The sequence below is a fragment of the Mirounga angustirostris genome, unplaced genomic scaffold (genome assembly GCF_029215605.1).
Source record: "Mirounga angustirostris isolate CCGP_5_RB_7025 unplaced genomic scaffold, mMirAng1.0.hap1 SCAF_6, whole genome shotgun sequence".
In the NCBI taxonomy this organism is placed as follows: domain Eukaryota; kingdom Metazoa; phylum Chordata; class Mammalia; order Carnivora; family Phocidae; genus Mirounga; species Mirounga angustirostris.
Genome location: NW_026991714.1, coordinates 124,825,448 through 124,847,831, shown reverse-complemented (window position 1 = coordinate 124,847,831; position 22,384 = coordinate 124,825,448). Strand labels below are relative to the sequence as shown.

At 48.8% G+C, this 22,384-nt stretch overlaps 2 protein-coding genes across 9 annotated transcripts in view; both read right to left on the bottom strand.

Moving 5' to 3' along the window:
- The window catches only part of ZFYVE27 (zinc finger FYVE-type containing 27), a 31,240-nt gene extending 25,585 nt beyond the window's left edge, over positions 1 to 5,655 (bottom strand). For 5 of the 7 annotated variants that reach the window (XR_010412538.1, XR_010412537.1, XM_064595125.1 and 2 more), the window contains exons 1-2: positions 5,450 to 5,654; positions 3,998 to 4,195 (exon numbers count right to left, since the gene is read on the bottom strand). Coding sequence is in view for 5 of the 7 variants with exons in the window: in XM_064595125.1 (XP_064451195.1) it covers positions 3,998 to 4,194 (197 nt within the window). In the remaining 2 variants the exon portion in view is untranslated. Of the gene's footprint in view, positions 1 to 3,997; positions 4,196 to 5,445 lie in introns of all 7 variants that reach the window. The other 2 variants (XM_064595126.1, XM_064595128.1) reach the window with 2 other exon arrangements.
- Positions 5,656 to 16,135: 10,480 nt separating this feature from the next.
- MARVELD1 (MARVEL domain containing 1) lies at positions 16,136 to 20,418 on the bottom strand. 2 transcript variants are annotated; one of them, XM_045878569.3, is made up of 2 exons: positions 18,181 to 20,418; positions 16,136 to 17,188 (listed from the first exon to the last, which is right to left on the bottom strand). In XM_045878569.3, exon 1 carries the CDS (start codon positions 20,241 to 20,243, stop codon positions 19,722 to 19,724), a length of 522 nt encoding a protein of 173 aa, XP_045734525.1. In that variant the 5' UTR covers positions 20,244 to 20,418; the 3' UTR covers positions 16,136 to 17,188; positions 18,181 to 19,721. The 2 variants fall into 2 exon arrangements, with proteins under 2 accessions (XP_045734525.1, XP_045734527.1); XM_045878571.3 differs by having other exon boundaries at positions 16,136 to 16,724; positions 19,135 to 20,418.
- Positions 20,419 to 22,384: the final 1,966 nt, after the last annotated feature.

Below are 22,384 nucleotides of genomic sequence, written 5' to 3'. Positions count from 1 at the left end.
ATCCTCTCAGAACTAGACCTGTGGAACTTCCTCCCAGAAGGAGAAGAATTTATAAAATATCTGTTAAGAAACCCAGTTAATACTGTTTAACCGTGTTTTGTAAGGTTCTGGTCTCTTTAAGAGGTGACAATGACGAACTTTCTTCTTTAAAATTTTCCCTTATTCTTTTTTTACAATTTCACAGGAACATATACTCACTGTGCAAGATTCATCTAATACAAAAATCAAGAGAACAAAACGTGAAGGATTTCTGTGACCGCATTTGTGACTTTCTCTGATTTCTGAAATTTTGAGATTTTAATATACATTAATCCAAAAGGAGAAAAAATAATGAAGATTTTGTGTGGTGGTTTTTTTTTTTTTCAAGATTTTATTTATTTGAGAGAGAGAGAATGAGAGACAGAGAGCATGAGAGAGAGGAGGGTCAGAGGGAGAAGCAGACTCCCTGCTGAGCAGGGAGCCCGATGTGGGACTCGATCCCGGGACTCCAGGATCATGACCTGAGCCGAAGGCAGTCGCTTAACCAACTGAGCCACCCAGGCGCCCCGATTTTGTTTTAATATATCAAAAAAGAAATTGAAACTGGAGTATAGCGTTCTTTCATAAGACATGCCCTAAGTGAACTTGAACAGCCGGAAGCACATGAAGACCCAACCCCCACCAACACCACCAAATAGCAGCGCAGAGGCCCCAAAGAGGAAAGAAGACCAGAGACTTGAGTTGCTGAGGACAATCAAATTCTGCTGGCTTCATCCCTGATAAAGGATATTTAATAGGGGAAAAGGAGCACAGATGTAACAACAAAGGCATGGACGCCTATAGTCTAAACAGCAGTGTAGGGGCGCCTAGGTGGCTCAGTCGTTAAGCGTCTACTTTCAGCTCAGGTCATGAACCCAGGGTCCTGGGATCGAGCCCCGCGTCGGGCTCCCTGCTCAGCAGGAAGTCTGCTTCTCCCTCTCCCACTCCCCCTGCTTGTGTTCCCTCTCTTGCTGTCTCTCGCTCTGTCAAATAAATAAAATCTTTAAAAATAAATAAATAAATAAAAATAAACAGCAGTATAGCATCTATAAGGTCAGCCAACTGAGGAAGAGTCAAAGAGGAAAACAGGTAAGCTGCTGGCAAGCAATGTATTCAGAACTTCAATGTATTTTTTTTTAAGATTTTATTTTATTATTTATTTGATAGAGAGAGAGACAGCAAGAGGGAACACGAGCAGGGGGAGCGGGAGAGGGAGAAGCAGGCTTCCCGCTGAGCAGGGAGCCCGATGTGGGGCTCAATCCCAGGACCCCGGAATCATGACCTGAGCCAAAGGCAGATGCCCAACGACTGAGCCACCCAGGCACCCCCCAATGTATTTTCTTTTGCTGTGATTGAGGTCTTTCAGTTGCTAAATGAGGTTCACTAAATTATGTGCTTTTATTTTTTTGTGGGGGAAGAGGGGGGGCAGTGGAAGGGCAGAGGGAGAGGGAAAGGGAGAATCTCAAGCAGATGCCCCGCTGAGCACGGAGATGACACAGGGCTTGATCTCACAACTCTGAGATCATGACCTGAGCCGAAATCAAGAGTCAGACACTTAACTGACTGAGCCATCCAGGTGCCCCTGCTTCTATTTTTTTGTGAAAGTTATGAGTAAGGGAATGAAATGACCTCTGTCTGCCTTTCTCTGAAAACCCAGCATCCCCCACTGTGCCACCCTAATTAGGCCTCAGAACCAGCTAATGGCAGCTACAAGCGTAAGAGCAAATTAAAAGTCTGGTCTAAGGGGGCGCCTGGGTGGCTCAGTCGTTGAGCGTCTGCCTTCGGCTCAGGTCGTGATCCCAGAGTCCTGGGATCGAGCCCCGCATCAGGCTTCCTGCTCGGCAGGAAGCCTGTTTCTCCCTCTCCCACTCCCCCTGCTTGTGTTCCCTCTCTCGCTGTGTCTCTCTGTGAAATAAATAAATTAAATCTTTAAAAAAAAAAAAAAGTCTGGTCTCAGGACAATCCCATTTCAGAAATAAAAACATCATAGAGCCACTGAAGTCACTTTCACTGTAAAACCTCCCCATTCTTTCTCATATCTTTACTGACACTTTGGTCATAGAGATCCACCTACTAGAGTAGCTGATCCCAGAAGAGAGGTGTCTTTTAAAAATCTAATGCAGCTCTAGGCTTCAGACCTAACAGACAAAGCTCAAGATTAGGTCCCTCTTGAAAGTCAAATCCTCTTTACTAAGAAAAGAACAATCAAAAGGACAAACTAATCGGACAGCCATTTTCACAGACCAGTGCTCTGTCTCCCAGTGGCACAGAACCACAAGCTCCTGGAGGCTCTTTAGGCCAAATGCTGCTGCCCCTCCATCCAGTTTTAATCAATCCCACCACATCCTCAGATTTCTAATTTCATAAAATGGAAAAATCCTAACATATGAGTGCCAAGAAACACTAAGAGACCAGCGGTGGAAAAGGTGAAAGGCAGGCTATATTTAACTTTTGTGCTTTGCCACAGAAGGGTAAAACACACAAACATACTCACACACCTGCATGTGTGCACAGCAGAAAACCCAAAGACTAAAATTCATTTCAGCTGGATGGTCACGCTGGGATTATAAAACAAGCCCCTCATACCATCATCTCCCCTATCCCTTGCACCAAGGGGACAGTGATCTAATGGTAGAGAACACTACTATGGAATACAAACTCGCTCACTTCTAGGGCTGATGCCATAAATTAAAGGGGTTCTGAGGTGAACAAGAAAAATTTAAGGCCTTGTTCAGGGAGTAAATAATAAACCTCCCACTATTTCCAGACTGAGGTAAGAATGAATATTCAATAGCACTCTTAACACAAGGTTAACCCAGGTTAACCCAACTCCTGCCTCCTGCCTCTCTCAGAGGACTGGAAAGTTTTATGAGAATCTGATGAAAACTAGAAGCTTCTCCCTTAGAAATACACATGCGTGTACATACAAAGTTTTACGTGTAGTCTCAGGAGGTTCAGTGAGCCCTCAAGCCCCACTCACAAGCTCCAGGTTATGAATGTCTGCTCTGTAGGACAACCAGGTTTTATGTGGTTCCCAATATTAGGAACACATGACCTTTGTGGGGGAGGGAGTTTCACTTGAATATGATCCAACCTTTAAATCTAACTTCCAATTTGCACCATGAGGAAGCAACCAGGCAAATCTAAGTAGGAAATTCTCCAGGACCGTCAGCTCTGTCTCCAGCAAGTCAGTATCATGAAAAAGAAACTATTTTAGATTGAGAAGACTCAAGGGACATTATAACCACATAGAATGCACAGTCCTGGATTGCAATCTGATTTGACCAAAACATGACATTCTTGGGACAACTGAGGAAATCTGAATATGAACTGGGTATAAGATGATATCAAGAAATTATTGTTAACTTTGTTAGGTGTGATGTTGCTTTTTCTCATTAAAAAAAAGTCCTTATTATTTAGAAATAAACTGAAGTATTTAGGGAGTGGAATAGCATATATCTGTCCTTAAAATTCTTTAAGAAATAAAGTGAGCTGAAAAGGGAAAAAAGAAATTATATGGAGGATGAAAATCAAAGCAAAATAAGAACAAAAAATTTTGAGCTCCGTAATCCTAAAAGATTAGTGAAAAGGGTACCTGCTTATTCACAGGTACTTGTATTTAACTTATGTTCAACTTTACATCCTAATTTTAATATTAATTATGCTAATACTGATAGAAAAGGAAAAAAAAAACCTTTAAGATTTAGAAGGCCCGATGTTCAAGGCTAATTAGCAGTCCTGAGGTATGTATGAGCTTATTGAATGACAAAGAAGAAACTCTGGTGAAAGACCATCTGGTTCCCAGGGCCTGCCTCTCCTGGGGTAGGTCTGGAATAAGCCCAGGGAACCAATGGACCTCCCAGAACCACTCCTCATGAGGGCAGAAAGGACAGCCCAGCAACTGCCTAAGTGGCCAGCACAACTATGGAGCAGAAAAGCAGAAGGTCTAGCTGGTCAGAGCAACTCTACAGTCTGTTACCTGAGCAAGTACCGGACACCGTCACCTGCATCCTTCAGGGGTTCCAGGTAGATCTCCAGCCTCTTGTAGGACAGAACCAAGTTGAAAAGATCAAATGCCGGGGACTTGGTAGGGGCAGGTGGAGACTCCAGGGGAACCTCAGGCATCACGCTGGGGCTCACCTCTGGCCCACTCCCCTCACGCTCTGATGTCTGCATCCTGCAACCATAATAATTCCTGACATTTGCATTGCACTTCCAATCCCCATTACACTTCTCCTTACATTAGTCTATGTGGTGCCTATAATAAACCTGTGAGGTAGGAAGGGTTACAGGTGGAATACCCATTTCACAGAGAGGAAAAACGTTCAGCAGGGTGAAGTGAATTGCCCAGATATAAATCCTGCTCTTCTGACTCTCCAACTAATGTTATTTTCCCCACAGACCCATCAAGAGTATAAACCATAAAGACCAAGCGCACATGGCTGCTGGGAAGAGGCAGCCTGATGTCTAAAGAGAAATGATGACCTGGAATATTTTTCACCCACTCCTGACCTGGTTAATTCCTACTCATCCTTCAGGTAACGGCTGAAACATTGTTCCCTTGATCTGAGAGGTCTTTGCCAATGCCCCCAGTCTGGAATGGGAGACCCTCCCCAATAATCCCAATGGATCATGTACTTGCCCTAACAGCATTTATCACACCAAAGTAAAACTCCCTGCTTTCTTGCGGGTCTGTGCTTCTTAACTTGGGAGCTCCACCAGATCAAAAACTATGTCTTCCATTTACCACTGCTTCTGCACTCAGTGGAAGGTTAATTAATGCTCAGTGAATGAGTGAACGAACTGTCCATCCTCTAGGACTCCCATGCTTTCTCCCTCCCCGCCACATCTTCTAACGCTTCCTTCTCCTTTCTGTTCCCAACAACTTCCTGGACCATTCCTGCCCATTACCCTCCCTTTTCCCTTGAACCCCACGGGGCAGTCACCTCCTTCCATAAGGCCCTGTTCCCATCTCCCCTCTCCGATGGGGAGACCCCTCACCCTCTTCCCTAATTTCAAAGTCCTACCCCAAACCCTAAAAAGAAAAGGAGGGGACAGAAAGGGCGGAATCTTGACGCACAGCAACATAAGCCAGTCCCTCGCAATGGACTGCGACCTGACCTGGGATTGGGGGTGTGGGTGGGGATGTGACCAAGGCGCCACTGGGAGCCCGAAATACCCGCAGGTGGAGCTCGGACTAAAGGATCCAAAAAAGCCCTGGAGGGGGTGAAGCTGGTCAGCGCCGGCAGAGGCCTGGACCACCACCCCTCTGCAGCCCACGGAGCCCCTTCGGGCCCTGCGGCCCAGACCAGGGAAGGCCACGCCCAAAGTCGCTGGGCCAGCAAGTGGCGGCCCCCGCTGCGTCCAGGCGCCCAACTCCACACAGTCGGCAGAGACCCGGAGGTGGGGGGGGTGGTGACACCTCACCTACCCGGTCGCTGGGTTGGTGGGGGAGGGGCGGGGACGGCCAGGGAGCCCTGGAAGGGCCACTAGACCCCGGAGCGTTTCCTCAGGGCCGCCCCACCCCGAGGACGCGCCTCTTTCAAAGGCCTCTCTGAAGTCGCAAACCGGAGAGCCTCCTCCGCCTCCCCCGCTGTCGCCGCTTCCGGGACGCGAATTGCTCTGCGGCGGCGTGTCCATGACGTCATCACGCCCACCCCGCCTTCCGCTCCAGCGTTTAGCTCCGCCCGCCCTAGCACAGGTGAGCGCCCTCGTCAGCACTGCGCCTGCGCATCTTTCCTCGCTTAGCCCCGCCCAGATTCAAGTGGGTCACTGAGTGACCGCGGTTCACGAAATATTGCGGAGCCTCGGGAGCACGAGGTTTACGGCCGTGCATCTCGCCGCTTTGGTCCAAATTCAACCCATTCGTCTAAGCAGGAGTCAATGTTTGTACCTCTTCTCTGATTCTCCCAGCTGGAAGGTATCATTTACCCCTCCAAACAGCTGGAACCTAGACAGATCCAAATCCCCACACCGACCACTAAGCTATATTCAGAAATCCTCGTACTTCGCAGAGGAATGGGCCTGGCTTTGTGGCTGGGCCAGGCTTGTCTGCTGGACTCTGCCTCTCCTCCTTTAGGATGAGTCTAGAAGTATAGAAAAACATTTTTTTTTTCTTTAATATCTTAGCTACCTGAAGTTTCCCAGGTAGTTAAGTAAATCAGTAATTTACTCCAAAGGTAAATTTTGGTTTCTTTGCAATTCCTTGTTGGGTGGGCCTGGACCACTGGCCTCACACTGGCTGTGGCCAGTAGTATTATTGGTTCTCTCTTCTGGCAGCTCTGCAATTGAGAGATATTATTCAAGAACTAGACATTATTCGGAGGGAACACTGGAGGACATAAGAAGGCTCTAAAGACCAGAAAGGGACAACAGTCACGACCAGTATCAATGAACAAAGGCTTCCCCCGGTAACTAGACACTGGTCAACTAGACTCCGCTTTTGGGAATCTAACTCAATTTTGTATAATGAAGTTCTCCCAGTTCCTTCTTTCCCTTCTCCAGCATTCTGAGTCTTCATTCTTTGCCTCAAATCCTAGTGTCACTGGTAAGTGAAAGAGACTGAAGGAAAAATAAAATAGTAAAAGAGGATAACTAGGGGCACCTGGGTGGCTCAGTCATTAAGCGTCTGCCTTAGGCTCAGGTCATGATCCCAGGGTCCTGGGATCAAGCCCCGCATCGGGCTCCCTGCTCTGCGGAAAGCCTGCTTCTCCCTCTCCCACTCCCCCTGCTTGTGTTCCCTCTCTCGCTGTGTCTCTCTCTATCAAGTAAATAAATATTTTTTAAAAAAGGATAACTAATAACTTGACATTTTCCAGAGGTTAGTCTTTGCATCTCTAAGCGAGGGTGTGTATGGCCCACGTGACTGACTCATAAACCTCACTGTGGCCCTTGGAGAAATACTAGTGGGAAATGCTGGGTAGAAGAAGCTGGAAAATAGGAGTGGGAAGAGGAAAGAATGTCCGAGAACACCTACTTCCACCAGATGGCTCCCTCACCCACTCTTACACAAACCTTGGGAGAGCCACCTTTCAACTTGGAGTTTCTTGTCTTGTGGTCTCTCCTGACACCATTTCCGCCACATACCAGATTTGTCATGCTTCGAGGTGTATTCATTATTTCTTTCTGTGTAACAAATTATTTCAAAACTTACTGGATTAAAACAATAATAAATTTATATTTTCTCACACTGGTTTTTGACTTTTGGGTGGTTTCGGACAGGAAATGGAGAGCAGCTTTGGGGGCGGTTTTGGCTCCAACTTTCATGAGATTGCAGTCAGCTATTGGCCACGGCTGCCATCATCTGAAGGTTTAATGGGGCTGGAGGATTGGCTTCCACAGTGGCTTCCTCACACAGCAGACAAATCGGATGCTGGTATTCTTGTGCTGATAGGCTGGAAGGAGGTTTCCGTTCCTCACTTGGCACTCACCAGAAGACACTTTGAGTGTCCTCCTGACATGGTGTCTGACTTCCTACAGAGCAAGAAATCCAAGAGGGAGGCACAAGATCTTCTACGATATAGCCTCAGAAGTCACACACCATCATTTTCACAATATCCTATTGTCTTTACAGGTCAGAACTATTAAATGTCCCAAAGCATAGTGGGAAGCTTATACAAGAGCATGACTACCAGGGGGTAATCATTGGGGCCAACCTGGAGGCCATCTTGGAGGCTAGCTACTAAGTGCTGCTCTGTGGGCTTAGAATACCCTTCCTCCTCCACCTGATCTCTTCCCACACACCTTTCAACATCCAGCTTGAATGTCAAGTCCTTTGTGAAGCTTTCCCCAAATAATTCCTCATTTCTTCCTCTGCGTTTACACAAAACTCTGATCCTATTAAGCATCTATTACCTTGCATTTCAACCTATCTCTAGAATCTCCCTTTGTTCCTGAGAGCAGGAGACTACAACTTAACAATCTTGGCAGAGCCCCAGTTTCTGCCAAGTATAGAGCTTTGGCATAGTAAATATTCAATGAATGTTTATTTTAAAACAAATGAATAAGTTTATAGCAGCAATGTCCACAATAGCCAAACTATGGAAAGAGCCAAGATGTCCATCAACAGACGAATGGATAAAGAAGATGTGGTATATACATACAATGGAATATTATGCAGCCATCAAAAAAATGAAATCTTGCATTTGCAATGACGTGGATGGAACTAGAGGGTATTATGCTAAGTGAAATAAGTCAATCAGAGAAAGACATGTATCATATGATCTCACTGATACGAGGAATTCTTTTTTTTTTTTAAGATTTTATTTATTTGACAGAGACACAGCGAGAGAGGGAACACAAGCAGGGGGAGTGGGAGAAGGAGAAGCAGGCTTCCCACCAAGCAGGGAGCCCGATGCGGGGCTCGATCCCAGGACCCTGGGATCATGACCTGAGCCGAAGGCAGACGCTTAACGACTGAGCCACCCAGGCACCCCGATATGAGGAATTCTTAATCTCAGGAAACAAACTCAGGGTTGCTGGAGTGCTGGGGGGTGGGAGGGATGGGGTGGCTCGGTGATAGACACTGGGGAGGGTATGTGCTATGGTGAGTGCTGTGAATTGTGTAAGACTGATGAATCACAGACCTGTACCTCTGAAACAAATAATACATTATATGTTTAAAAAAAAAATGGGGCACCTGGGTGGCTCAGTCATTAAGCGTCTGCCTTCGGCTCAGGTCATGATCCTAGGGTCCTGGGATCGAGTCCCGCATCGGGCTCCCTGCTCCTTGGGAGCCTGCTTCTCTCTCTCTCTCTCTCTGTCTCTCATGAATAAATAAATAAAATCTTAAAAAAAAAAAAAAAGAAATAATCAGCCATAAAAAGGAATGAAGTACTCACACATGCTACAACATGGATAAACTCTGAAAACAATATGCCACGTGAAAGAAATTAACACAAAAGGCCACATGTCATATGAATCTATTTATATGAAATGTCCAGAATTAGAGACAGAAAGTAGATCAGTGGTTGCCAGGCACTGGGGGCCGGGGGTTGGGGGGAAGGGCAGGAATTGGGAGTGACTTCTAACAAGTACAGGGTTTCTTTTTGGAATGATGGAAATATTCTGGAATTGGATAGTGGCGATGATTGCACAACTTTATGAATATACTAAAAGCACTGAATTGTACACTTTAAAACTGAGACTTTTTGGGCGCCTGGGTGGCTCAGTTGGTTAAGCGACTGCCTTCGGCTCAGGCCATGATCCTGGAGTCCCAGGATCGAGTCCCGCATCGGGCTCCCTGCTCGGCAGGGAGTCTGCTTCTCCCTCTGCCCCTCCCCCCTCTCATGTGCTCTCTCTCATTCTCTCTCTCTGAAATAAATAAATAAAAAAAAATCTTAAAAAAAAAACTGAGACTTTTTATGTTACATTGTGTTAAAATTTATGTGATGTGAATTATGTTTCCATCAAAAAGTGAATGAATAAATAAAATACATATTTGACCGGTAAGTGTTTTTAGATTGTCTTTAATATTCGCATTTTCTCTAGTATTTACACTTAATATTTGAATATAGTTTTTGATTAATAGCTCACCACCATTGCTCTGAAAAGAGTTCAATAAATACATCTTTATGTTCTTGTACCTGGGAAAGAAGTACCCTTGAGTAATGAGTTTCCCAGCTGTGAGGCAGTGAGTTGTCAGACAAACACAGCAAGGAAATGGATGTCTGCAGTTACATTCTGACTCAAGAGCTCTTGGCAGCCATGAAAACAACTATTCATCAAACACAGGCACCAAAAAAGCCTCACAGAGCAAAGCAGTGAAAACCTCAGCAATAAAACCTTGTGGCCTCCTGTGAAAGAGACAGTTCACTGTCCACCAAAAAGTCTCATCCACTGGTATAGAGTCGCAGCTGGGCAGCAAATGCCCAGCCAGGAACTACATTCCCAGCCTCTTGCATATAGATTGGGTCATGTGACTCACCAAAGGAAGTGAGTGGAAGCGATGAGTATCACTTCTAGACCAAGGCATTTAAAAATCAGAACCCTCCTCCTTTCTCTCTTCTCCCAAATGCCAGCTCAATGCAGAGGGGATGGCCAGGCCACAAGGTGGAAGGAGACTGAGTCCCTGAATCATCACAGTGGAAAGGCTCCCACTGACCTGGGATATCCACAAGGGACAGTTATATAAGGAAGAAATAGGTTTGTATGTGAATAACAAAGAGATTTTTATTAAATTAGACTACCGAATTGTTGGAGAGTGTTTGTTACAGCAGCTAAAGATCAATATTCATTCATTCCACTGAACAACTATTTACCATGTACCTTTCAGGGGAATACAGAAATGGATAGCCCAGAATTCTTTCCTCAAAAGGTTCTAATTCTAGGAGCATCAGCTGGCTCAGTCAGTAAAGCATGCAACCCTGGATCTCAGGTTTATGAGATTGAGCATCACGTTGGGCATAGATGTTACTTAAAAAAAAAAAAAAACTCTAATTCTAAATTGGAGAATTAGATGGCAGACTACTTGAATAAATATGCCACCAGTGGACTTCTTGTAGGTGACCCACCAAAAAACCTGAATAGACTAATTACCATTAAAGAAATTGAAAGAATTCACAAACCTCCTCAATGGCATCAGGCCCAGATTCTTTTGCAGTCAATTTTTATCAAACCCATCAATAAAATGATTTGTTAAATTATTCCAAACAAAACAAGATGTCAAACTTCCCAATTTATTCTGTGAGTCCAGAATTACCATCACTGGTACAAATGCCAGGGAATAGCACACACACATACACACACACGCCAAATATCATCTGGAATATAGCCAATTTAAAAATAATGATACACCCACCACACAACTGCACCCTTCTATTGCTAGCTAAATATGCAAGAGAAATGAAAGCATATGTCCACACAAAGATTTGTACCTGAATGTTCACAGCAGAAACTTGAAGCAATACAAATGTCCATCAAAAGGTGAATGGATAAACAAATTACAATGGGATAATACTCAGTGATAGTAATGAACAAATAGTATTACCAAAGTAGCACAAATGAATCTCAAAATAATAAAAGAAGCCAAATACCTCCCCTCACCCCAGAAAAAAAAAAAGCACATACCATACATATATATTATAATTATAAACTAATATGTAGTCATAGAAAGCAGATCAATGGTTGCTTGGGGGTGGGGGAGATAAGAAGGAATTACCAAGGGGCACGAGGGAGCTTTTGGGCATTATGGATATGTTTACTGTCTTAATTGTGGTGATGGCTTCACGAGTGTATACATATGTCAAAACTTATCAAAGTGTACGTTTAAATTATATGCAGTTTAAGTACACTAAGTATAACCTAATACATCTGCTTAAAAAAAGAAATATCTAGGGGCACCTGGGTGGCTCAGTCAGTTAAGCGTCTGACTCTTAATTTCAGTTCAGGTCATGATCTCAGGGTCATGAGATGGAGCCCCACATTGGGCTCCACGCTGGGCAATGAGCCTGCTTAAGATTCTCTCTCTGCCCCTCTCCCCCACCTTGTGAGTACGCGGACTCTCTCTCTCTCACTCTCTCTAAAACAAAAAAACACCTAGGCAAACACTTCTCCCTTCTGAGCATCATCTACAAAATGCAGTTATTATCTGAACTGTTTACCAGTTCATATAAGGATGGAATTAAGGAGATGTAAAAATATTTCACAAACTGTGAATACAAGAATACAGGGACATTGTGTAATCTTTATTACTATTAATGCCATTATCAACAATATTATTATCATCACTATCATGGTCACTGCAAAAAGACTCCATCTACCTATGTTAAGATCATTGAGGTTAAAAAAAAATCACTGAGGTAGTTCATCTTTTTTTTTAAGATTTTTATTTTTAAGTAACCTCTACACCCAACATGGAGCTTGAACTTACAACCCCAAGATCAAGAGTCACATGCTCTACCAACTGAGCCGGCCAGGCACCCTGGTAGTTCATCATTTTAACTTAAAAAACAAATCCTGCAAGTTCACTAGTCCCTAGGGATGACTGGGAGGAGAAGGTGACAAGCTGACACTTTTAACACTTCTGTGCTATCTTTCGGGGCGCCTGGGTGGTTCAGTCATCAAGCGTCTGCCTTCGGCTCGGGTCATGGTCCCAGGGTCCTGGCATCGAGCCCCTGCTCCGCCAGAGGCCTGCTTCTCCCTCTCCCTCTCCCCCTGCTTGTGTTCCCTCTCTCGCTGTGTCTCTCTGTCAAATAAATAAATAAAAATTAAAAAAAAAAAAAACACTTCCGTGCTATCTTTCAAGAAAGCTCAACTCAGACCACAGGAAAGAACAGTGGAGGGATCAATTCGTGGCCGGTGAGATTGTCATTTCTCAGGTGGGAAGAGAGCCAGCGTGGAGTCGGGGAGAAGGAAAGTAACAGTGATGAGCACGTACTGTGGCTCAGGTCTGCACTTTACAAACATCACCTGAGGTCCCCCCAACAACACTACACAGCTGAGAGCTGACCTGCACTGACTAGTTGCCGGGCGCTCTGCTCTGTGTGCCTCGTCTCAGTAAGGCCTTCCCACGGACCAGGGAGGCAGCTACTAGCATGAACCCCGTTTAGGGAGCGATGAAACAGATGAAGGGCTTTAGTAAACTGCCTAAGAAGAGACAACTAATAAGAGACTGGCCTTGCTTTGGACGTCACAGGCGGAGCTCAGCTCAAAATCAGAGCCAGTCATATTAACAGCTCGTATTAACTAGGGGACACAGAAGGAGCCAGCACAGAGTACAGAACAAGATTTCGAAAGGCAGGGGCGCCTGGGTGGCTCAGTTGGTTAAGCAACTGCCTTCGGCTCAGGTCATGATAACAGGGTCCTGGGATGGAGTCCCACATCGGGCTACCGGCTCAGCGGGGAGCCTGCTTCTTCCTCTGACCCTTGCCCCTCTCATGCTGTTTCTCTCTCGCTCTCTAAAAAATAAATAAAATCTAAAAAAAAAAAAAAGAAAAGAAAAAGAAAACCCAGCGTAGCTCTCGGTGGGGTCTTTGGCTGGGAAGTCCCCTGAAACTGCAAGGCATGGGAGCACACACTTGAGTTTGAAACTTGTTTCCGTCACGTAAGTGACCTGGGGAAATCAGTTTACCCTCCTGACCTGTCTCCACGTCTAGCAAATGGGGGTATTTAATAACTCATGGGCTTGTGAGGATGACAAGTGATGTTATATAACATCCAACTTGTTCTTGACTCACCCCAGACACTTCATAAAGTTAGTTCCCTCTCTCCCCTCTTGCCAAACCGGACTCAGAAATGCTTTACAACTGGGGCATCAGAGCGCCCCCTTCAGGACCCCTGGAGATGGCAGCAAGGAGAACCTGCTTTCCATCTCTGGGAGATGGAGAGGAATCTGCAGAGGCACTGCCTCTGGGAGCTTGCCCTCACCTCAGTGTTGAGGAAAGAATGTCCCAGCCCTGGTGCCAGCAAGCTCCCAAATAGCCATCCAGTTCCAAAGGAATGGGGTCATGGAACAGGGAGGGCGAAAGGGCTTTCTGATTAGGAGCCTGACTGGGATTTCCACAGCTTGAGGTTGCTGTGGGTGGTCGGCACCCTCCTGCTGGCTATGTCAGGTGCTCTCCTTTGGGTTCTGGCCACCTCAGCGTACCTCTCCCTTGCCTTACAGCACCCAGAGAGCCTCAGGCCCTCCTCACTTCTTTTCAGCTGCCCCCACTGGCCCCGGGCGTTCCTCTCCCCCAAGACTGGCTATGAGGTGGAATACGGCCACCCCAGTGCTCCCTCCGCTCCCTGCTACTCTTGGCACAGGCTTGGAGAGTCACTTCACTTCCCCTCCTAAGCCTCTATTTACTCATCTGCAAAAAAGAACCCACCCCCTTTTATGGGTTTTACTAAGATTTCTACAGGAAGCAGCCAAGGGAGTGACAAAGTTAACCAATGTGGGAAAGTTATAAACGTTCCAGAAAGTACACAAAATTCTTGTAGTCCCCGACTATTTATATGGACATTTAGAAAGGGTTAGAACTATATTATCATTAATTTTAAACAGCAAGTTGTAAAAGAGTCAAATGTATGTATGTGTGTGTGCGTGTGTGTGTGCGCACGTGCACACACACATATCCATGTATGTTTGATTAGTTATAAAAATTAGAGGAGATTTAAGGTGCACCTGGGTGGCTCAGTTGGTTAAGCGTCTGCCTTCAGCTCAGGTCATGATCTCCAGGTCCTGGGACGGAGCCCCACATCTGGCTCCCTGCTCAGCGGGTAGTCTGCTTCTTCCTCTGCCTCTCCCCCCTGTTCATGCTCTCTCTCTCTCTCAAATGAATAAATAAAACCCTTAAAAAAAAAAAAGGGACAGTTAACAATGGTTTATCTCTAGCGTTTGAGATTAGGATGATTGAATGGCTTCTCTTTGTAGTTTGTACCTTCTGTACAGTTTAATTTTTCATTTATTTATTTATTTTATTAAAGATTTTATTTATTTATTTTTTTAGAGAGCGAGCGAGAGAGAAACAGCATGAGAGGGGAGAGGGTCAGAGGGAGAAGCAGGCTCCCCGCCGAGCCAGGAGCCCGATGTGGGACTCGATCCCAGGACCCTGTTATCATGACCTGAGCCGAAGGCAGACGCTTAACCATCTGAGCCACCCAGGCGCCCTGTACAGTTTAATTTTTAATGGGTATATATTGTTATTATATTTTAATGGATATATATAGGTATTTTATTTAACAAATAACTACTGTAACAAACGAAACAATACAAACATGAATAAAAAGCGCTAACCAGACCTTTCTCTCTCACATCCCTCTTTCCTTTTATCCCTGCAAAAATGTAGGTTTATCAGCTTTCCTTTCTCACCACTGACAACCCCACCCCCATCCTTAGAAAAGCAGGAAAAAAAATAAACATAAATGAGCAAATCCCTCAGATTCCCCAGACTCAATTATGTCCCTGAAGAGCCGTGTCTTATTTCAAAGTGCCCTCAGCATTAAACAGGAAATGTCAGATTAGACCAGTCCTGAACACCTGATCTGCAGGAATGAAAACCAAACTCCACCTAAACCTCAGAGCCTGCCAGAGGACCACAAGGACTTACCAGCTGCCGAGGGGAGTGAGAGAACATCTGCCTTCCAGTCCCAGTCCTGCCACTAGCCAACTGTGTGACCATGACAAGGCCCTTCTCCTGAGGCTCTATTTCCCCTATTAAATGGGGGTGACAATGCCAACTATTAAGACTGTTAACTGGATCAAAAAAGGTCACGCAAGTAGGAACATATTTTCAATTGCAAAATTCTCCACAGAGCTACAACAGCAGGGGGCTTACCAGCCTTTGCATAAAGGGAGGCCACTTTTTATTTTGCGCAAAATTCATGAATAGACACAGAGGGGGAATAAGGCAGGGTCCTTGGCATTTTCCTCCACCCCGGAAATCCAAACCATGAAGAAGAGGGTGTGTGTGTGTGTTTATTGTGCCGGGGAGGGTGCTTTGGAAGATAGTGGGTGTGCAACACACCCAGCATCCGATCCCTGCCTGGAGCTGTTCTAAGTGAGTTCTGAGATCTGCCCGTAGAATTCTATGTTCTGGCTGCAGAGTTGAGGTTTGGGGCACAGGAGGGAGGAACTGGCAAGGAAGCCTGCTAACTCTGCTTTCCTGCTCTTTCCAAAGCACCTATTCATCAGGCTGTAGCTGGAATCCGGGGAAACCAGGTGGGGTGTGTCCAGGAGGCAATACCAGAGCAGGTGCTATGGTCTGCATCGGAGCCTGAACCCCAGGAGACCCCACTCAACCCCCTCTCAGCTCTGTAACACCAGGCAAGGCACCACACCTCCCTGGGGCTCATTTCCCTTTCTGCAAAGTAAGGGAGTCAGACGAGATCAGGACCCTTTGGCTCCATAACCATAGTCATTCTGTGCCTGCCCATCAGGGAGTGGAGCTTCCAAAAACAGAGGGGTCATTGAGAGCTGGGCTGGGAGCCTCTGCAATTCCCACCAGCTTTTGTCAGGGGCAGACACAGGCAGTTTTCTTCCCTCTGCTTCCTGTGTCCTGCCCTAATGCACTGAAAACCTGTGAACTCATTTTTTTTCCCCTCCCAGAAGGAAATCGGAAGAGGATGGAGAGAGGCTGGGAGACCCAGTACATAGGCTTACTGCAGGGGGCCAGGAAAGAAGACATATACACCAACATCAGACAAACCAAACTTTATTCCGAAAAGCAAATTAGTAACCACCACTAAACTATTAAATGAGGCACATCGGTCCCCTCTCGCTACTGGCCCACACCCCTCCCACTCCCACCCTCTCTTTTGGCCTTTGTAGAACACTAGAAAAATCCTCTCTTGGATCCGCAAGTGGTCCTAGACTTTTGGACTGGTAGGAGTCCACAGTGGTCTCAAGCTGGACTGAGTCCTGGAGTCTAATGAGGAAGGCCAAGGAGGCTGTCTCCAGTATTCAAAAATTCTGGGCCAGGCCAGGTGGCCATTCCTATGGTACAGGGTCGCAGGGGGAGGAGGGAATGGGTGTGGGGGCTGTTTTACATGTCCTTCTCATATCTGGAGAAACAGCCGGAGGCCAAGCAGGAAGGCACATTTAGAAGAGCCAGTGAGCTCTGGAATGATTCAGGCACATCTGAATGAATAGGTACCATGAAGGCCAAGGAGACATCTACTCTTGAGTAAGGTCACCTGACCACAGACAGAGCACCATGAGCTAGGGGGGCTAAGAAGAGATCCTCAGGGGGCTGGTTCTGAGCTGAGGATGCAACTTCAATGGTGATCTGAAAAAAGAGAAAAGGAACAAAAGCTGGAGTTAAAACGCACTGTTTAAGGCATGGAGGTGCATAGCTCAGTTCCATGTGTCTGGAATCTTGGGCCCAAGTCACAGCACAAGGAGAATCAGAATTTCTCTTGTGTGACGGTAAAATGAATCTTCACGCATCTTGGATCTTCCATTGGACAATGTTGAAGGGAAGCTGCCGGGTCTGGAATCTTGGGCCCAAGTCACAGCACAAGGAGAGTCAGAATTTCTCTTGTGTGACGGTAAAATGAATCTTCACGCGTCTTGGATCTTCCACTGGACAATGTTGAAGGGAAGCTGCCGGGCAGAGGTCGTCCACTCTCCCCACTCAGCAGCCCTCTGCTGGCCCAGCCCAGAATGCTGTCCCCTGCCAAGGGAAGCGAGCCCTGGGAGAGGTCGGCATGACCGCTACGGGAATCTCCGTGGCCTCAGCAAAGTGGAAACCTGCAACAGAAGAACCAAAGTCATAGCCCACCCGAGGCACCTCCAAGTATCCCAGCAAAAGCCAGCCACACGCTCTGGCCGGCACGAGTGGTGGGGGCTGAGAGAACAGGTGTCCCGCCTGGAGGAAGGCGGCCGGACTCCAGCCTAAATGAGACAGTGAAGGGCTCAGTGTTCTAGGATTTCCCGAAGGAGAGAAAATAACAGTAGCGACAACAAAAAAAATAACCACCGTTGTCACGGATACAGAGTTTCAGTCTTGCAAGATGAAAAACGTTCTGGAGCTGGATAGTGGTGACAGCTGCACAACAGTGTGACCCTACTTCAGGCCACCAAACCGTACATTTTAAAATGGTCGCATGGTCAATTTTATGCTATGTATGTTTCACCACGGTTGTTTTTAAAGTAGCCACATGAACAGTCTCTAACATGTATTGACCCCCTACTCTAGAGTACAGCCCGTCCTGAGGAGGCCGAACTGCCAGAGTCCAGATCCTAGCTCCACCCATCACACCGTCTGGGAGGCTCTGGACAAGGTACTTAATACTTAACCTCTCTGTCACTCCTCTGCCTCCTAGGGAGCAAGAACACAACTCACCTAGTAGGGCCGAAAGAATGAAAGAAATACGTCTAAGTACTCCAAGCAGTGCCCCGCATACATGCCTCCATGCTCCGCACTGTGCAGCTCCCAGATCTTCATAGCTACAACAGAAAAGCCTCACCCTCTCTACCTAAGCTTTAAAAACACGCTCCCCAAAGCACATTCTGGCCTCCTCTTATTCTAGTTTCTAATCCAGACAGGGCTGAGCTTTTTCCAAGAGCAGACCTTTTCAGGATATAGAAAAAAGGCTGAACTGGGACAAGCCTTTGGGCATTGTGGTGGTTACCCCCCCACTTGCTCCCTGAATAAAAACCCCTTATCTTTCAGCAAAGGGGGCTCTGTGCTTTTTATTCAAAGGCCTATGACCCCTCCAGAAAGTCAAGAAGCACCTTACCTAACAGAGGCTGGGCCAGCTGTTCACCCCAACTTTGGAGTTTTCTTCTCTCTTCACTGAGTGAGACCCACTCCTGCCAGTTGCTCACGGTCAATGCCAGCATCTCTTATAGGCAATGTTCCTTTTGACTGGGAAGCCATCTGGATAATCTTGACTTCATTTTTCAAACAATGTAGAGGAATGTTCAGGTCCACCAATTCCCAGGTCTCTTGCGGGCCTGGCAGGGACAGCTATCTTCTCCCCCACTGAGGCCAGCCCTCCCCCTGCTAGAGAAATTCCCTGGGAAAGAGAAGGAGCACTCCAGATCTTCAATCATACCATAGCCAATGAGTTGGATCCCTTAGGAATGAATGACAGCCAAGCCAGCACAGGGATGCTTGGAAGTCTTAGGTGGCAAAATCTAATTGGTCCAGGTCCAGAGGCAGGTAACACTGTAAACTAAATTACTTGGGCTTCTTTTATAGTGGGACTTCTCAAAGTCTTTGATATGCTAATGAGCATCGTGAATCTCCAAGAAGGCGAGATAGCACCTTGACAAACCCGTTTGGCATTGAAACCCTCTTTTAGAGCGTAGCTCCAGAGCTAGGGCTCCCGGGAACACCCACTGCTTTAATGTAAACAGTGCTGGACTGGGAGTCTGGAAAGGTGGTTCTAATGGGAATCCGGAAATGGGGATCTAATCTTATTCTGGCTTTCCCAAGAGCAAGGGGTGAGGCTCACCTTGACATTCCTTCAGGGTCCTGTGGGATCCCTAAGGCAAAAAGATATTGGGAGGTGAGGGTGGTGGAGGAGAAGCCCGTGAGAGGAAGTCTGGGAAAGTGAGACCAGAGAAACTAGTGTGCGTTTGGGCCTGGCCTCCAAGAACCCCGAGGACAAAGGCGGAGCAGGCAGAGGCGAGAGAAGACTCCAAACGTGCAAAGGTGCAGCCCGCGGGCCTTTCCAATCCATCCTCACCTTTGCAGACGGGCCCCACCCAACATCAGAGAGCGGACTGCGCGCAGGATGCCCTCACAACCCCGAGCTGAAATGAAACTCTTCGCTCATCCTGAGACCAGTGGAGGCCTGTCCTCAGCTCTCCCCGCGGCTGCGAGCCTGCCCTTCACAGCGCTCGAGGCTGAAAGAGGGGCCGGGGCCAGGGGCGCTCTTCCGACATCGGGGCGGGAGAGGGCAGTGGCGCAGCCAGAAGGCTGGTTCCAATTGGGAGCCTCCCCCGGATCTACGCGGCGCCTGTCCACGTCTCGCTCTCGGCACGGAAGGGGGCGAGGAAGCGCGAGGTTTCTCCTCGGACAGCCAGGGTGTGTGGGGGCCCGCTCCTCGGAGGCGGCCCTGCCCGGGTGCCAGGAACCGGCGCGGGCGGCGCGGCGGGCCGGACTCTAGGCGGCGGCTCTGCAGTCGGACGGGAACTGCGGGCCAGGGCGCCGGGGCGCGGGCGGGAGCGCAGGGCAACGGGTGGGTGCCGGGGCGCACGGGCGCGGGGCGGCGGCGGCAGGAAGGACGGGGGCGCCGGTCTCGGGAGGGTCCCCGCCCCGCGGCGCGGCGGCTCACGCCACCTCCTGCTCCCCCTGGTAGCGGCGGCAGCAGCCGTAGAGGGCCGAGAGCAGGTAGAGGCCGAGGCAGAGGCCTCCGCAGACGGCGGCCGCCAGGAAGGCGTGGTAGGCGCAGGCCATCTGGTAATCCTTGAGGTTGCAGTAGCTGTGGCTCTGGGTCTGCGAGATCATGATGCCCGTCGCGGCGCCGTAGAGCGCGGCCGCCAGCAGGTCGTGCGCCACGTTGACCACGAGCCAGCGCGAACCCAGCACGGGCACCAGCTCGTGCTTGCCCAGCAGCGTGAGGAAGTAGAGGCCCAGGGTCAGCAGCCAGAAGAGCACGGACACGAAGAGCGCGAAGTGCACGGGGCCCTGGTACCTGCTCGTGGCGATGGTGATCCAGAAAGCGGCGCCAGCCAGCAGCTGCAGCAGCCGCAGCACGCCCAGCGGGCCGCGCAGGAAGGCCCTGTGCAGGCGCACCGCCCCGCGGACCGCGCGCGCCTGGGGCGGCGGCTGGCGCGGGGGCGGCGGGAGCATGGCCCCCGGGCGCGGTGGCGGCGGCGGCGGCGCCCCGAGTAGCGGAATGGCGGCGCCCGGCTCGCGGGGGTGGCCCGGCCGACGTGCCCGCTGCGCCGGCGGCGGCCTCCTCGCGTCCCTCCGAGGCCTCCTCGCGCTTCCTCTCCGCTTCTCCCCACCCTTCCTCCCCTCTCTCCTCCCTCCAGCCCTCCTCTCTTTCTCTCCCCGTCTCCACCACTCCTACCCGCCCTTTGGCTTCCCCTCCCCGTCTCCACCCCCACTCGCTTCTCCCGGCCTTCTGCCATCTCTTTTGGGCCTCGCTCACCACGCCGGCCCCCCTTTCCTGCCGGCGCCAGACTCCCAGCTCGGATTCCTTCCTCCCCGGGGCGCGGCAGAGGGCACGCCCCCGCCAGCCCCCTCCGGGCCGACCGCGGGCCTTCCGCTCTGGCCGCCCGGGCCAAGTTTGGCACATCTGGGGCCATCCTGCCTGCCCTGCCTCCCTGGCTCCCGTCCAGCCTCGGAGGGGAAAGCTGTCTTCTGGAGCGTTCTCTCGGCCTCTCGCTGGGCCCCTTTCTTTCTACTTTCTCCTGCCCTAGGGTCCACCCGGGGCCTCCTGGCCTTTTCCTGGCCCTGGAGGAGAGCAGCGCTGGTCTTAAGCTGACATCCATTCTCACCTGAACATCTGGACTATGTCCACCTCACACTTCTCTGGTCCAAAGGCTCTCAGACATCAGAGAAAGGGGCTGTCCCCCACCAGAGACCCCAATGCCCCTCGCACACACCACAAGGCCAAGTCCTATTAGTCCATCCTCATTTCTCCAACGTCCTTGCCATCCAGTGTTGCCTAGATTAAAAATGTGCTACCCAGCATGGCCCGAGCACCAAGCCCGGGGTAAGAGACAGCAAAGACCATGCCCTTAACTACTAGACAAAACAGCCTCTAATGAAACCTAATGACGCTTTACACTGTCCTTTACATGTATGCCCACTTAAGCCTCAAAACAGCCTCAGAGATAGAATTATTTCCCTCCTTTTTTTTTTTTTTAAAGATTTTATTTATTTATTTGAGACAGAAAGAATGAGAGAGAGAGAGCGCACATGAGAGGGGGGAGGGCCAGAGGGAGAAGCAGACTCCCCGCCGAGCAGGGAGCCCGATGCGGGACTCGATCCCGGGACTCCGGGATCATGACCTGAGCCGAAGGCAGTCGCTTAACCGACTGAGCCACCCAGGCACCCCAGAATTGATATATATATATATATATATATATTTTAAAGATTTTATTTATTTATTTGAGAGAGAAAATGAGAGACAGAGAGCATGAGAGGGAGGAGGGTCAGAGGGAGAAGCAGACTCCCTGCCGAGCAGGGAGCCCGATGCGGGACTCGATCCCAGGACTCCGGGATCATGACCTGAGCCGAAGGCAGTCGCTTAACCGACTGAGCCACCCAGGCACCCTATTTCCCTCCTTTTACTGAGGAGGAGAAATGAGGTCTAGAGAGGTTAAGCCCATGAAGCTGGTAACTGCAGCTGGTGTCTCTTGCCTCTCCATCCCATTCAACCTTCGTTCACTGTGACATCTTTCTAAAACACAGACCTGGTGTTGCGCTGCTTCCTTCACTGACCACAGGACAGAGCTCTCTCTCTTCTACGGGCATATTTCACAAAGCGGCTCCAACTGACTTTTACTTTTCCTGTTTTCCACTTCCTTTCCTTACCCATGCTCCTACCCCACATGCCAACCCCACCAAAACTCTCAAATTCCCCAAATAAGCTCAGAATGCCCTTCATTCCCAGACCCCACTTGGCTGGCCATCTCCTACTTATCCTTCAATGCCCAGTTTATACGCTCCTCCCTTGGGTCCAGACTCCTAAGCTGTTGATTGCTGGCTCGTTAGGCCCTCTCTGGGAGCACCCAGGAGTTCTGCGGTACTTCTGAGTCCAGTACATTGCAAGTGCTGGCTGTCACCTTTATCTCTGCCTGGCACAGGGGAGACTCAATAGGTGTCCACAGAGTGGATGACCGAGTGGCTGTGGGAACAGCAACGAAAATGAGAGGGCCCTCATACCTAGGGACCATGCATGCTTCAGTCCGCCAGCCAACCCTACCTGCAGAACTAGCCCCTCATCTCCTGGTCATGTGATGTGTCCATTGGCCCCCTGG

Coding starts and splice junctions, on each gene's coding strand:
- MARVELD1 (XM_045878569.3), bottom strand. CDS start 20,243: ATGCTCCCGCCGCCCCCGCGCCAGCCGCCGCCCCAGGCGCGCGCGGTC.